The 16428-nt window shown below is 33.4% G+C and overlaps 2 protein-coding genes across 2 annotated transcripts in view; one reads left to right on the plus strand and one right to left on the minus strand.

The window, feature by feature from the left end:
* Positions 1 to 9611, minus strand: part of LOC129952430 (pre-mRNA splicing regulator USH1G) — a 104015-nt gene extending 94404 nt beyond the window's left edge. Inside the window, exon 1 of the mRNA XM_056064999.1 lies at positions 8764 to 9611. Within this exon, the coding sequence (XP_055920974.1) occupies positions 8764 to 8786 (23 nt within the window). The 5' untranslated portion in view covers positions 8787 to 9611. The remainder of the gene's footprint in view (positions 1 to 8763) is intronic.
* Positions 787 to 7001, plus strand: LOC129952434 (uncharacterized). Its single transcript, XM_056065007.1, has 4 exons — positions 787 to 1256; positions 1327 to 1400; positions 6416 to 6569; positions 6665 to 7001. The coding sequence occupies exons 1-4, from the start codon at positions 1085 to 1087 to the stop codon at positions 6802 to 6804; spliced, it is 540 nt and encodes a 179-aa protein (XP_055920982.1). The 5' UTR covers positions 787 to 1084; the 3' UTR covers positions 6805 to 7001.
* Positions 9612 to 16428: the final 6817 nt, after the last annotated feature.

A 16428-nucleotide genomic window follows, 5' to 3' on the forward strand; every position in this document is an offset into this window, starting at 1 on the left:
ATCTGCCTAAAAAATTCCTATCTGCAGATTTGATCTTAAATTAAAAATAAATCAATTTATTTTGCCCACTTTAATAAAACTTTTATAATCTCCAAAAAAATCACAAGATGGCTTCATTTCCTGCCTTCCACGTGTTTTCCTCTCTTTCTTGTCCGGCATTGCCAGATTATCATCTTTTGTGAGAAGGCCGAGAGGTGGCGCTTGAAACACAGGAAAGAAACCATTTACATTAAATATGGGAATTTCAATTAATAGGTCCGTTTTGTTTTGTATTTGCTCTGTTTATTTTCACTAACTGTCACTTTTTAGACATGTTTGGATGCTCGTTGTTTAATAAAATCCAATTATTAATTTACTAGCAAAACGAAAAGAAAAGTTTAAAATTATGGACTCACTTAGCAAATTTCTAACTAGGATATTGTTAAATCCCTAATAATAGTTTCTATTAAATGTGACGCCATTGTTTTAATAAAAATAGTTGGAAGTGATAACAAAAGTTTCAAGCCAAAATGGTACCTGGTGCGAAATAGAAAAACAAAATTTTGGATCACAATCAGGATTAAATTTTTGTAATATCGAGGGAAAATAAAACGCGTCTAAATAGCTTTTAGAACGCAATACCTACAAAGGATTCATAATATCTTCATATAGAGCGCAGTTGTCAAGAACCCCCATCGGTTTCCATTTCAGCTACACTCCTGTCAAATTCGACACAGTACTTCTTCTTAAGAAAAAAGCTTTCACCACCACCGAAAAAAAAGCTCTTCCTCTATGTCAAACCAAAACCAAAAGAAAAAAATCCTTCTTGGCAGCTTGTATTTTATATTTTTCTTCAATGCGGTTTTGCATTTTGTTTTCCCAATAATTTAAAGCAATGTATCGGTTGTAAAATTTGTAGTTTTTCATTAGTGCCATAATTAAAATGCTTAAATCAGTTTCGACTTAGGCATTTTTAAATTTAAATTTAGTATTAAGCAAAGTTTAAGCTTATAAAAAAAAGATAAACACAAAAACCAAAAAAAAACAAAAAACAAAATCCCAAAAATCTTCCTTTTTACAAGAACAAAACCAACAACAACAAGAAATGGCCTTAAAAATAAATAAGTGCTGCTGTATAAGCCTCCCAACTGCTTGTATTACTATAGGCGTTCTAGGTGGTTTAATTTCTCTGTTAAAATCTATCGAATGTCTTATGCATCTTTATCATCTGAAGGATATTAAAGAATTCGATGGTGATTATTATGACAACAGAATTGGTAAGAAACACTTTTGACTTTTATAAATGTTTGTATGTTTTTCAATTTGTTTTTCTTCTTTTTAAAAAAGATATCTATTATGTACTGGTTCCTAATATTGTTTATGTGATAACATCTGTTTTGCTCATCATTGGAATAAGAAAGGTAATATCTTTTTTGTTTTTGTTGTTGTTTTGCAATTAATTTAAAGAACCCATCATAACATATACTTGACGTGGGTGTCACTCTTGACAGATTCATCCGGGGTTTTATCTGGCATTTTAAAATCGTAGATAATAATTGGAAGCTTTTGTGTTGTGTTTAGTCTGAAGATAAGGAGATATTTCCGAAAGTTACATTATATACAAATGTATGCATAGAACATAGAAATTTAGTAAACTATCACACAATGAGGATAAGGGCCCTTTCTATCGCGCCGTAAGGCATATATTTTCGAAACACAGATTTCAATTTTAATCCACACATGAGAGGGGTTGTTGCTCGTATGTTTTTGAAGGCCACACATACAAGATGTGGAAATGACAATGGGGAAGTCTAAGGACATATGATTACTTCCGTAGACCGATTTTGTTACAGTTTCGTACACAAATGTTTCTAAAAATCCAGAAAAAAATATATGCCGTCTTTTTGAGTGTAATTACAGGAACATAGGTATCCGCTTCTTTAGAAGAAGTAAACATATCCGCTCATGAACTTAGGAGATCAAAACATAAACATAAACATTTATTATTTGTACAATTTAATTAAACCTCTTTTTTATCAATTTCAACACTAACAAATAATTTGTTAACAGTATTTGACAGTTCCTGGATTAATAATACTTTCAAAATATAGCAAGATTAGCTTGGAGTCATAAATAAAATCATAAACTATGGTTTCATTTTTTTTTTAAATGGTTTACTAAAAGTTTTTCCATTAGTGACGGGTTGATTTTGACAGCTCATGACGGCCATATTGTTTCTTTTGCTTTCTGTCAAAATGTCTTTTTTTAATCAGGCACTTAAGACAACAAATGTTGTCACTAGTTTTCAATACTTGATGCGATTGAAGCCGTCCAACGTCGAATGGACTTTCATGCCAGCGGTCTTTTCACGAATACACCCTCTTGCGAGAAATTGGCAAATCCTCCAAGAGTAATTCTTGTCATGAAATGTGATTTCTCACACTAGCAGTTCGGATTCGGCTTAAAACTGTAGGTCGCCTTTATACCTGACATCAGTACTCGTACACAGGAATGATTGAGAGTAGTAAAGCGCCAGTTACAGCTACTATTGGTTTTCATCATTGAAAACAAACATTGGAATTTTTTTGACAGGTCGTTTATAGCTATCATTAAAAATGTCTGCCATTGAAAAAAATGTCCACATAAAAATCCACCGAAAAACTTTTACTAACAGAAATCTGTCATTGGAATTGTGTGAAATTGGAACACAAATCAGTGGAACGATTCGTTTAACTTTCGAAGATAAAAGTATCAAGTAGAAAAATACATTTTTAGAGAAAAATAAATGCGTAACACTTTTTTTCTTAAAAAAAAAAATTATTTTTGTGATTTCCGATCGATCTGTATATAATTTTCATTTCTAATCAAAGGGAAACACTGTCAAATATTAAGTCAACAATGTTCCGGTTCGATTTCAATGATAGCTATAACTGGCATGGCCCCTAAGTCACTAGAACCTTATTCTAACGGACTGTTAAGCCATCTTATTTCTTTTTTAAATGGGCTTGGATCGGGATATCCGTAGCATAACCTTGGCTACAACTTTAGGTAGTGGTTTGTATCAATGTTGGCCAATCGGGATGTTCAGACAACTTGTATAATGGAGAAGGAGATGTGTCGTGCTTCAATCGCAGTATGGTCCATCTGGTTTACTGTTGATTTCCACATGTGTAAACGACTCGCCGATTAGCAAAAATCCGTTGCCGGAGGTGGGATAATGCAGGCTATATCTCTCAATTGTGCCACCAAAGACGTCTTTTCTTCCTTTAGCTTGACGTTCAAATCTCCTTAAATAATTTTATTTCTATAGCCAACAGTGCTCTGACTTTTCATCTTTCACTTTTGTTGGGCGAATTTAGCTTTGTTGCTTACTGTCATGATGCGTTCGTTCGCTCACACTGTTGAAACCCAATACTTTTTGCCTGAGTCTAGTTCTAACAACTAATCCACAACCAAATAGTCACTGCCTTTGGTCTCGATAGCAGTCACCGTAGGTCGGCAAAATTAAGTTGTTTTTTCTATCCCACAAGCAAAAGATTTTTCTATCACAACAGGTTTTTTAAATACGTTAAATACAACCAAAAACGGTGTTTTTAAAAAAATACATGTTGGAGCGAATTTTTAGTGTATATAGGATAGGGTTATGTATGGAATAACACATCGGACAAATATACTGTTAGCTGTCAAATTGCTTTTTTTTTCAAGGTTGCCAACACTTCACTGCACAAATGGCGGCAGATTCAAATCTTGCGTTAATTTTGGGACACCCTATACTTAAATATCTGTCAAAATGTTGTATCACATTTCTGAAGTGAAAACAATGTAATTTTTAGTACATGACAAATTGGGGAAAAATCATTAGTTGCTTTCGACAACTTTGACATTTTATCACGACTATAAGCCAAAAAATGTTATACGCATTGGAATCTAACAATCAACTGATAATAATGAAACGTCAGAATGGGCCACCGTGCAAAATTTTGACAAGTTGTAGAAGTCTTTAAAACTTCAATAGTTATCTACACTAAAAAAGAGACAAAAAGAGGAACAAAAATCAATACGAATGTAAAAATTAAACAATACAAACAGGGCCAGATTTAGAGGTCCAGAGGCCTCGGGGCAATAAAGAAGCAAAATTATTTTTAATATAAAGTAAACCATTTTTTTCACTCGAGTTTTTCAATAAATAATTTATTGTGAAGCCAAGTAGATTCCTTTAGTATTGAACGAACACATATAAATTAATATAAACGGAAAAAAAGAATTATCTAAAATTTTATTGTTAACGAAAGGAACCTTTTGAGCTTTTTTCGCTGCAAAATCTTTGATGATTTCGTTGAAATCCAGTTCTCGGAGTAAATCGCTTTTAATGCTCAGGAGAGAAAGCTTCGATAGACGGTTTTGTCCCAATGTGGTTGGAAGCCTATTCGTATAATTTTTATTTTTGATAATCAGCGCCCTCCAGTGCAATTTGTTACCATCAAAACCAAATACATTCTCAATGCAGTTTCGAGGTTTGGGAATGCAGCTCTGAAATTTTTATTTTCGAGAATTTGGTAGTAAAATAGTTCTGGCGATTGAACTGTTCCATAGTCCTTTTCCCTTTTGTATGAGCCAATCAAATACACAAATTGAACCAACTCGTTACCTAGGGTCTAAATCATCCGGATACACTTTCACCAATGCCTCTGTTGCGTTGCGTCCAACAGCATCTTTGAAAAAATACGGTCCAATGATTCCACCAGCGTACAAACCACACCAAACAGTGCATTTTTCGGGATGCATGGGCAGTTCTTGAACGGCTTCTGGTTGCTCTTCACTCCAAATGCGGCAATTTTGCTTATTTACGTAGCCATTCAACCAGAAATGAGGCTCATCGCTGAACAAAATTTGTCGATAAAAAAGAGGATTTTCTGCCAACTGATTTTGGTAATAAAATTCAATGATTTGCAAGCGTTGCTCGTTAGTAAGTCTATTCATGATAAATGTCAAAGCATACTGAGCATCTTTCTCTTTGACACCATGTCTGAAATCCCGCGTGATCTGTCAAATACTAATGCATGAAAATCCTAACCTCAAAAAAATCACCCTTTATATGCCGTGTAAAATTGGACACGGTGCAAATGGCCCGGAACCATGTAAGTAGCTTTACCCTCATTATTAATAATAATTATTTCACAAAAAAAAAATGAATTTTATTAAAAAAAAAATACAAGTCCCCAAATTAAGACAGCCTCAAAAGTGCTTTTGTCTTCATTTTTTCGAACTTTTAAAAGTATGATCTTAAAAACCTGAAATAATAGAAACATATTGGAAAATGGTCAATGCAATCAAATTTTGTATTACATTTCTAAAGTGAAAATAAAGTATATTTTAATAAATGCTAAATTGGCAAACAAATTATTACTTTCGACAACTTTAACATTTAAATTATCAATTTATTAACTAAACGTCGTTCATATTGAAATCTTTAGAGGAACGTCTATTTTCTTACTCATTATAACTGTCAACTGAAAAAGAGAAACGTCAGAAAGAGCCTCCGAAAAAGAGTGCGATTCTTGAACGATATCCTTTTATAGAAATCGATATACCGTCCCAAGAACTTTGAAAATTAAGTTTTTAAGCGATCAAAAATCGAAATTCGATCTATTTGAATATTCAGCAAGTCAAAATTCAACAAGTTAACCAGCCAAATCTCGGTTTTGCAATGTCTTCTGGAATGAACAAGTCAAATAGTTCTGTTTGATTTCACAATTTTAGCTTGCTGTCATGCAACTATCTATCATATAAAAAAGAAAGAGAAAACAAATACTTAATGTTTTTTCCCTCTGGTCTCAGTTGCGAACTTCAAAATTAAAAATATTTTCGTATATAATTTTTATAATTTCGTATTTATGTATATTTTCATATACGAAATATAAAAATAATCAACTTGTTGTGGTACATACCGTGTCCAATTAGACATGGTTCAAATAACTCGGAACCATGTAGCCTTAGCCTTATTACTAATAATAAATGGCTGCGTTCAATCTCGTGTTGGATAGGGTATCTTGGATAGGTGGATTTTTAAATCAGATACCTTCATACCCCAGAAATTCTTGCACTCCTTTGGATTCCTTTTTTGACATCTCAACTGTTTTTGGTCAGCTGTTATTTAACACGTAAAACACTAACAAAAGGGTATCTGGATGCCCTATCTGTCTGAGATTCAACGCAGCCATTATTTCATAACAGTACAAGTTGTCAAAATTAAAAATGTCAGAAATCAAAAATGGCTACTCAAGCAAAGCAGTTTTTGAAGCGTTTGGATAAAAATTGATAGCTAAACATAGAACTGAACATGGATAGTTCTGTTGAGTGATACCCGTTCTGAACTTTATTTTTATACATATTTCTAAAATTAATATTGTAAATATTTATTATGTTTTCTTTATAGGATTCACATCTGCTATTATTACCATGGCTAATTATCAACGTTATTGCGCTTCTTCTCTCCGTGCCTACTGTTTTATTTTTCTTCTACTATTCTAGCTCCAGAGGAAGTACACGAAATCTTCTTCAAATCATTGCAATTGTTTGTGTATTTCTTGGTAAGTTGTCACTTGTCACTGTCAACTGTCAACTGTCAAAATGTACCTTTTTATTTTACCAAAAGTATTTAATAAACTTTATATTTAATTTTCAGGAATCATCTGCTGGTTATGGATAGCAGTTTATTCACTTTTCCAAGATATTCGACAAAAACGAAATGAACAACTTCCAGAAACAGAAAAAACATTAATGAATTTATATCCTCGTTATGAAATTGTTCAATTGAATGTTTAAATTTTGTGTTTTACATATTTTCTATATTTTTTTTTCTTTTCTACTTTTACTACGCCCAAAAAGTATTTTTATGTATAATCACTTACTATACCTACATAAATACTATATATATATATAACTTAACAGGAAATTTATTGACTCAATCATCAAAGACTTAAGAATGAAATTATATCGAACAAAAACTTTTTAAATTAACAATAAATAATAATAAATTAGTGTGTTATTGTTTATTTTAGTTTTTTTTTTCTAAAAAAAATCTAGATAAATGTAAAAATTTTTCTTGTTAAAAATTAAATTAAAATAAAAAAAACAGAAACAAATTTTAATTAAAAGACGAAATTTACATTGTTCAATTTTTGTTTGTACTATGTATTTTTTTCAGTGTTTTCTTACTGTTTGTTCTATAGTTATTTGATTTAAAAGAAATGATAGTGTTGGCAGCACTGTTTCTATTGACAGTTGGTATGTCAGTTTCAATTGGTCAACCAGAAGCCTTCGAACTCCAAAATATTAAGAGTTATCCTTCTAAGACGGACAACAAAATACAGCCTAAAAAATGTGAACTGAAACTCTAAGTAAATATCTGTGTTAAAAAATTCTAAATCAATTCCATCACGTTGCCAAAAACAAATGTTATAGGTATATTTTGAACATTTTATATCTAAATTTTTACAAAGATCTGTCAAAATCAAACAAAATTGAGAATTTTTGCTTCAAAATGAAACGAACAGATCTATTATAGATAATAAAATAATGGTTGTATTTCAATCTGGATATGCTTTCCTTCATACGTACATACATTTTTAGATACCTTACTGAACGGGTAGTCCTCGTGGCGTGATGGTTCGATCGTTAGACTGTCATGCCAGAGGCCTTGGGTTCAATACCAGGTGCATTTGCCACCTTATGTTTATTTCATGGGTGCTGGCACCTTCGAGGGATTGTCAAAACCTTCTAAAGTATTTCTTGTTAGAAATGGTTCAGAGTTCGAAGTCACTGGGTTCTGCTTGTCTACGAGCTGTTGCGCCACCTAATTTATTTATATTTGTGTTATTGAACGGGTCGGATAGATAAATTAGGATTACTGTCAAAAAATAAAAATAATTTTCAGCTGTTCACAGGGAGCAGACGAACAATTTTATATTTCGATGCCCAAAATTTGTGTAAAACACATTTTTGAATGGCTAAAATTTGGTAATTCACTGCATTCGTCTGACAAAGTATAGAAATTTCAAATCAACTTTCATGTGACATTAAAACCAATCATATGTTGAATTAACAATTCTGTCAAGTAGCCACATACACCGGCAATTCAAAATTCGGAATAGGGCTCTAGAACTATTTTTAGAAAATGTGAGGGGCTTTTCCCCTTGATCATTTTCCATAAACGTCAAACGTCAAATTTCGAATTCTATTTCAAGGATATTTTGACGTAAAATTAATTGGCACTTCATTTTCTTCTCTAAAGTGGTCACATTGATGTATCGCCTTAAAGCCTTCCTTTATACCTATACCTAGTATTTTCCTATTTTGTAAGTCATGACTTAATTAAGTATTCACTTCACGTTTCTCAAGCCTTACCAAGTTCAAACATTCAGTAACTTCTAAGTTAAATGTTTACGATACCATAGAATCTCATAAAAAACAATTTGTTTATTAAAGAACAAGATCGTGGATATAGCTTAAATAAATAAAAAACAAAGAAAGTAGGGTAAATTCGGGGAACAGATAGTAAAACTAAATGCCTTAATTCCAAATACCAAAGTATATTTAATTATCTACATTTCTCCAAGCAATTAAGTGCCTACACAATTCATTCGCTAACCCAAATTATTTATTCTCATAAACTAGAAAATATAATTATTCTCTTGGAAGGCATTCAGGCTGCCTTGTTTATAAATGTTACCCTATAATTGAATGGCAACTCTGTTTAACAAAACAAACAAAACTTTAGCTTACTTGTGATATCTATCGGTCGACATTATGTCTGGCTTGAAGGTTTACACAGTTGGTATCAGTTTCAAACGAAAAATGTAATAGCAACTTCTTTAATAGAAGGTTATCCGTGTTGTAGACATACAAGTGAATAGTTGTCTATTATAGTTAACTTTGAACTTTCTTTTCTGTCACTGTCACTCTTTGTTCACGGTTCACGGTGGGTATGTACATCCAATCTAAAGTGACAGCAGCAAGTATAGCAGCTGTTGTTTAAGTGCAGTTCTAAATTGGCACACAAACCATCAACATTTTCTCTTGTTCTTAAAACAGGATTTCACTTTAACCACCACCATATGTGCACATATTGCCGGTTTTTGATTTGATAACTCGTTTTACAAAGCAACAACTTTTTAAACAAAAATCTGACACAATTCACTATTTATTGATGTTTGACAGTTTGCATGAGTATGAATGAACTGTCAAATTGAATGCACAAAAGATTTCGGTTGGGGAAGTGTAAAAAAAGTGCGAATGATATAAAAATAACAAAACCAATAAAAGACACAACCGGCCACAATGCGATAAAGGGGAGACTTCAAAGAAAGAAAACAAAAAAAAAACAAACAGAACCAACGCACGTTACTCTGTACACGTCACGCACAATAAACAATCAAATAAAAACAAAGGTAACGAACGCGTCGTATACAAAATACATAATGCATGTAGGTTAGGTATTTTTACTCGAGCTACTCAAGTTCAATCAACCTGAAAGTTTGTTAAGCGAATTATACGAACTTTAATTACACAAAAAAAAGTAAATTTTAACTTCTTTCAAAATACCGTCCGTATTTCAACGACCTCTCTTGGCGGAGTAATCGAGCAAACTGTTTTACAACTTACAACTTTACGGAGTTTGAAGCTAGGCATCAGGCTTAGGCCAGGCCTCTACACTGTTCTTTGTATACTTTTGTTTGTCATCATCATTATTAGAGACATTAAAGGAGGGGAAACCACTGGAGTGAAGTTGAGGTAGACGATATAAGAGTTGAAGCCTTGTTTTTTTGTTCTTATTTGTTTGTTTTACTCCAAGCCTAACGTAAAAACAAAAGTCTGTGAGAAATAAAAACCCTCATATAAAACATACAGAGAAACTATACTGGTAGAATTTTAACTTTAAGAGAACATTTCTCTGCTTAGATAAGTTTAGTTCAAAAATGATGACAATGGCTGCGTTCAACCTCAAGTGGGATAGGCTTTCCTGGATATGTGGATTTTTATATACTTTATTTAACGAGTTGGTTGGATACCTTAATAATTGAGATAGCTGTCAAAAAATTAAAACTACTTTCAGTTGTTCACAAAACGCAGACAAATTTTTAAATTTCGAGGTCCAACATTATTACAAAATTAAGTTTTTAATGGAAATTCTAATAATTCACTAAATTTTTACCAAAAAATGTAAAAATTTGAAATCAATTTTCAGACTCCTTAAAATCCAACCATATGTTAAATCAGCCGTTCTGTCAAAAACTTTGGATTCTTTTTTTTGACATCCCAGCTGTTTTAGATCAGCTAAATCAAACTCCATCCTTTACACTGTCATTTTGACAGCACACGCAACAAATACTTTTCAGGTCACAAGAGTTGAGATTTGTTGTGATTGTTCGTGGCAACATTTTATGTTTGGAGCCGCTACAAGTAGGAGGCGCGGACCAATTTAAGTCAATTAAATCGATCTCAGAGGGTGACTGGAGGTAAAAAACCTCCTGAGGAACCTTCTGAGATCGATTATGAAATTGTTGTATGAAATGTTTGAAATGTCTACTCTGGATTTTGTTGAAGATACCGCAGAGTTTAATTGCGATGCAATTGGCTTGATGATTTAAAATTGTTGTTAAAATATTTTTTTATTTCAGAGAAAACATACATATTTCCCCATCAAATCCACTAGAACCAGAAAAGAAAAACTCCTTCGCCTAAAACTTCTTCCAAGATATTTATACGTATCTTCTATTTTTCCATTGTATTAATATTTTTGTTTTGTTTATGTTTGCAAATTGTATTAATGTCAATTCAATGCTGTCCTTTTCCCAGAGAATGTAGTAGATATTGATGAGATATCAAGAGGAGACGAGTTTAGACCAATCTCAATACTAACTTTTCTCTCGAAGGTGTTCGAAAAAATTATTCAAAAGCAAATTAGTACGTTTCTTGATCACGAAAATATAATAACATCAAAACAATCCGTATTCCGTAAGAAAAATAGCTGCATTACTGCCTTAATAAGTGTTTTAGAGGACATAAGAAAATTTATCGATAGTAACATAATCCTACTTTTTTGATACTTTTTGACTTTTCGAAAGCATTCGACATGGTGAATCATTCAACACTTTGCCAAAAGCTCTCCCTATTTTATAACTTTTCTTCTGATGCAATCAAGTTAATTTTTTCTTATTTAACTGGAAGAACACAAGCTGTTGAACTTAAAAAAGTCCTCTCCAATTTTCTATTAAACAAAAGCGGTGTCCCCCAAGGGTCCATACTTGGACCTCTGTTGTTCTCCCTCTACATTAATGAGCTTCCATTAACTATTAAGCATTGCTCCATTCGGCTATACGCTGATGATGCTCAGTCAGTTATATCTTAGTTGTCCGTTGGGATTAATTAAGCACTTTTCTACCTGTATAAATGAAGATTTGTTAGAAACTCAACGTTGGTCACACCTAAATAGCTTAGTGCTCAATCCTAAAAAATCTAAATATTTAGTGTTGTCAAGGAATAATAAAGACGTTTCTTACTTCCCATCAATTTTGTTAAATGGCTCCCCCATCAAATATGTGGATTCGGCGAAAAATTTAGGAGTTGTATTCAACTAAACGCTGACTTGGAAAAACCACGTTTCATATATTCTTGGTAAAGCATACGATGTCCTCCGCACTCTTTGGTCCACTCAGTATTACACCCCTTTAAAAATCTTACGGTTGTGAAATATTCTGCAAACTTGACTATGAAAGTGAACGAAAGCTCACTGTTGCTTTCAATAGTGCAATACGATGTTTTCATGGACTACGACGATTTGACAGAATTTCAGAAAACTTTTTTGGGAAGTCATTTGAAAATCTGCTCAATTTTCGGACCTTAATTTTGTTATCGGATATTCTTCTAACACAACAACCTGCCGATCTCTTCAGAGAAATAACTTTTTCAGTTCAACTAGATCAAGCCTTTTAGTGAACCCTCCTTTCAGTTGTCTTAAGTAATATTCACATGAGCGCGACCAACGAACGACGAATGAATTACAAAATGTGAGTTTATATACGTTTGAAGACATATTTCCACACAAATTCTTAACAAAACGATGGCAGTATAGTTTCTATTTGATTTATAATGCATACTTTTACTTTTCAATATCATATATTAATAAATTTAAGAAAACAAATTTATCCGTCGCGAAAAAAAATGTATGTTTATACGAACTGTCAAATTTTATTCGCGTTCCACATTATCCACACTCGCAACGAATAAAATAATCGCGCGTACTTAGCCTAAAAAAATCATTCTTGTTTTGGTTTCGGTGGTGAATGGTGTTTGGCTGTGGGTCCTTGTCAAAATTCATTCGCGACGAATTAAAAACTCTCATGTGAAGGCAATGTCAAAATCGACGAATATTCGTTCATTCGTTGGTCGTTGGTCGTGCTCATGTTTTCTTCCCGAAAATCCCGAAAAACTGTATCATGAAATCCGTTCGTAGTGGAAAATCTCATACAATTTTGCATTACGATCGGATTTCATGATACAGTTTTTCGGGATTCGTAAAAATTTCCGATTACGATGGAATTCATGATAGGGCTAATTATCACCATGATCTGATCTGGATCACAGCATTGTATCATTATTTTTTATTATTTAAAGTTTGGTAGCAGCGTCAAATTCGTTCTTTCAAAAGTGACATTTTAAAATAAAGCAAAAAAAAAACAATCAAATCCCGAAAATTTTGTTTTGGTTTCTTTGGTTTCTTCTGCACTCCAGATTCTACTTGGCCTAAAAATTAAATCAAATTTGATGAATGCAATACGAGATAGGTATATTTAATTTACAAATTACTTACAATTTATTTGTGTTTTCCATTTTGTGTGGTTGCAGATTTGGCAATAGTTTGACGTTTAAAGCAGTTGCCCAAAGAACATTTTATTTCACGAATATTTTTTTGTTGTCCTTTTTAGGAATGTAATGGAATGTAACTATGGCAATATGGGTTATATTTTAAATGGTTGGTAGTGATACCAACATTTACATGTTGTATTACAAATTGCATCCCTCTCTGTGCGAAATAGAGAAATAAATTTTGGATTTCAAATTAAGATCCAAACACAAAGCCCTTTTCGTACGTTTTTATTTCATTCAGTTTAAAAAATAGAAAACATAAAAATATTATATATTTTTTAACATACAATCTTTAAAATTTTCCATTTATTAAACGAAAATTAGTTCTGGTCTGAATTTCGCAATTTTTTCTAAAATTTTGTGAAATTTTCAGAAATGTTCAGTTATACCAACTTTTTGTTTTCTTACTATATATATGTTATATGTGGAAAAAAAATAAAATGAATACGGTAATGGAGACAATCGAGAGACAAGTCAGACCCTCCAACCTTTTTTTGGATGCTTATCCATAATTGTTATACCCATCTGCAGATAAATTTGTGTTATTGACCTTTGCACACAAATTTATAATTATAATTACAATAATATCAGACATAAATTACTTACATGTTGAAATTAAAGTTACATCTGCAAAAATACAAACAGTAACAATAAACGCCACAAAATAGTTGGTAAGCTTGGTTAAAAGTAATTTGTTGCAAATTTTCACAGTTTCCCATAAACAAAAGCCAAGTTTAATATCATTTTCAAGTTATCGAACAAGCATTATCTTTCGTTGAGTTCATTTTGACATTTCAGTTATCTTAAGGCCCAACTATAATAGGCATAAGCAAACATAAGCTTTTGTCAAAAAGCCAACGAAAATTCACTTATGTAAGTTTGTGAAATTACTGTATAGCCATAATGCAATTTTGCTCACGTATCTACATGTCAGATTTTACTTATGGGGCGAGCGGCTGGGATCGCTCTTGCTTAAGTTTGCTCAAGTTAACGAAACTGAGAAAAATTTAACGAAACGGAGAAAGACTCCATTATGTTCACTCGTATTGAGATTCTCTGTATTCGCACGTTTACTTATGCGCGCATATGCTAGCTTATGCCTATTATAGTTGGGCCTTTATACTGAAAACGATAGACTAGACAATAGTGACAAAGTTACGTGAAGCTTATTATTGACAATATCGTTAATGATAATCGTTTTGAAAATTACGCAATGAGCCCCCTGAATAGAATATTTGGGTAATGTGCCTGTTTTTGCAACTTCATTACATCCATAGTTGCAACTTACTTACTTAAGGTGGTGCTACAATCCTGTGTGAAACTTCTCCATCTAGCTCGTAGCCTAGCTAGGTCACTTTCCACTTGTGCGCTCCACCTGATCCACTGTCTTCCTCTACTGTGCTGTCCTCTGGGTGTGGATTCGAAGACTTTCCGGGCCGGAGCATTGGTTTCCATGCGCTCTACGTGACCCAGCCATCTTAGTCGTTGGACTTTTACCCTTCTGGCTAAGTCTACGTCGCTGTACAGCCCGTACAGCTCGTCGTTCCATCTTCTCCTCCACTCCCCTTCGATGCACACGGGACCGTAGATCATATTAAGAACTTTTCTCTCGAACCGACCCAAGGTGCTTTCATTCGCTTTTGTCATAGTCCATGCTTCTGCACCGTATAACAGGACGGGGATGATAAGGGTCTTATATATCAACATTTTGGTCCCTCGAGAGAGGACTTTACCACTCAATTGCTTTCTTAGTCCAAAGAAACAACGGTTAGCAAGAGTTATTCTGCGTTTAATCTCAGAGCTAGTGTTGTTTTCTGTGTTTACAGCGGTGCCTAGGTAAACGAAGTCCTTATGTCAATGTCATGAGCATTTGCTAGTAATTGGACAGACTTTTGAAGGATAGTTCCTCTAGTGTTGACGTGTGAGCTCTGCACTATTCTTTCAAGCACGATGTTAAAAAATTCACATGACAGCGCATCACCTTGTCTTAAACCTTTTTTGACATCGAAAGGTTCTGTTTCCAACCTTTATGGAGCAGCGTGAATTCTCCATGGTCATCCTGCACAAACGGGCGAGTTTGGCAGGGATGCTAAAGCTAGACATGGCTCTACACAGCTCGTCCCTGTAGATGCTGTCATATGCGGCCTTGAAATCGATGAAATGATGGTGGGTGTCGATTTGGTGTTCTTGGGTTTTTTGCCAGGATCTGCCGTAATGTGAATATTTGATCGACTGTAGACTTTCCTGGTCGAAAATTACACTGATAACGACCTATCAGATTGTTGACGATGGGCTTTAGACGTTTACATATTACGGCAGAGAAGATTTTATAGGCGATGTTAAGTAGACTGATTCCTCTATAGTTAGTGCAGTTTAGAGGGTCTCCTTTTTTCAGGATCGGACAAACAATACTGAGGTTCCATTCATCGGGTATGCTTTCTTCCGACCATATCTTACAGATAAGTTGGTGCATGCTCCTAACCAACTTATCTCCAGGTGCTTTAAAGAGCTCGGCATTCAAGCCATCCGCTCCAGCGGTTTAATTAGACTTCAGCTTAGATATGGCAATTTTTATTTCGTCTAAGTCGGGAGGACGGGATTGTTGGCTTTCGTCGTCTATGTTGAATGGATCATCCTGCCTGACAGCGGAATTCGGTTCGTCGTCGCCAATATATAATTTTTTAAATTTTGTAAGAAATATTTCTGGTACACAGTTATTCGGTGCGTTTTTGAGATAGGTGCGTCATATAAACACTATTTCGAAGTTCAAATCAGCCAATGTCTTAGACCAGACAGACGGACGAAATCGACGGGACCCATTTTTTCTGGTGCTCAACCTCTCTCACCCTCGAGTTCGATTTTTCTACGAATGCAATACTTCCCACGCAGTTCCGAAATGTCGAAAGCTAAAATAAGTCTTACGACATAAAACATGTACATATGTATATCTCAGAAAAAAAGGAACTGTTCTTCGAATAATCTGACAGTAGAAATGCTGCTCATCGCTTTCAGCCATGAAATAAATCATTACTTTAAACGCCCCTTTAAGCCAGTTAAATCTTCAAAATACCTTAAATGCCTAGTTTGATTTTATTTTCAAAAATCTATCAATCAATATCAAAGTGTAAGTATAAGAGTGCAGGATGTCAAAATTGAAAGTGTCAAAAACCAAGAATAACAGCTCAAGTGACAGCTAAACAATATCCTCCATTTTTTTTTCTTTTTTAAGTTTAATCGATGCGCAAAAATGAAAACGCGAATGACATTGCCTTTGTTTTATTTCAATTCTTTATTTGAAACCATGATACTTCATAATTGCCTGTTTCATAAACCTTATGAATTTCAAGGCTCATCAATATTTTCCTATCAAGTCAAAAGTTACTGCGCATATTAATAATTGTTTTTAACAACTCAAAAAAAATAATACAATTTTAGAAATTTCGTTTTTTTTAAATTTACTATTTAAGTTCATAAAAAAATTCCCCATAAAAATTTATAATTAATTTTCTAAAGTAAACAGAT

Source organism: Eupeodes corollae, chromosome 3 (genome assembly GCF_945859685.1).
Source record: "Eupeodes corollae chromosome 3, idEupCoro1.1, whole genome shotgun sequence".
Taxonomy (NCBI): domain Eukaryota; kingdom Metazoa; phylum Arthropoda; class Insecta; order Diptera; family Syrphidae; genus Eupeodes; species Eupeodes corollae.

Bases quoted from the DNA above. Each gene is read 5' to 3' on its own strand.
- LOC129952434 (XM_056065007.1), top strand. From the start codon at position 1,085: ATGGCCTTAAAAATAAATAAGTGCTGCTGTATAAGCCTCCCAACTGCT. The intron at 1,257-1,326 runs GTAAGAAACACT...TTTTTAAAAAAG, and splicing joins TTATTATGACAACAGAATTG to ATATCTATTATGTACTGGTT. The intron at 1,401-6,415 runs GTAATATCTTTT...TTTTCTTTATAG, and splicing joins TCATCATTGGAATAAGAAAG to GATTCACATCTGCTATTATT.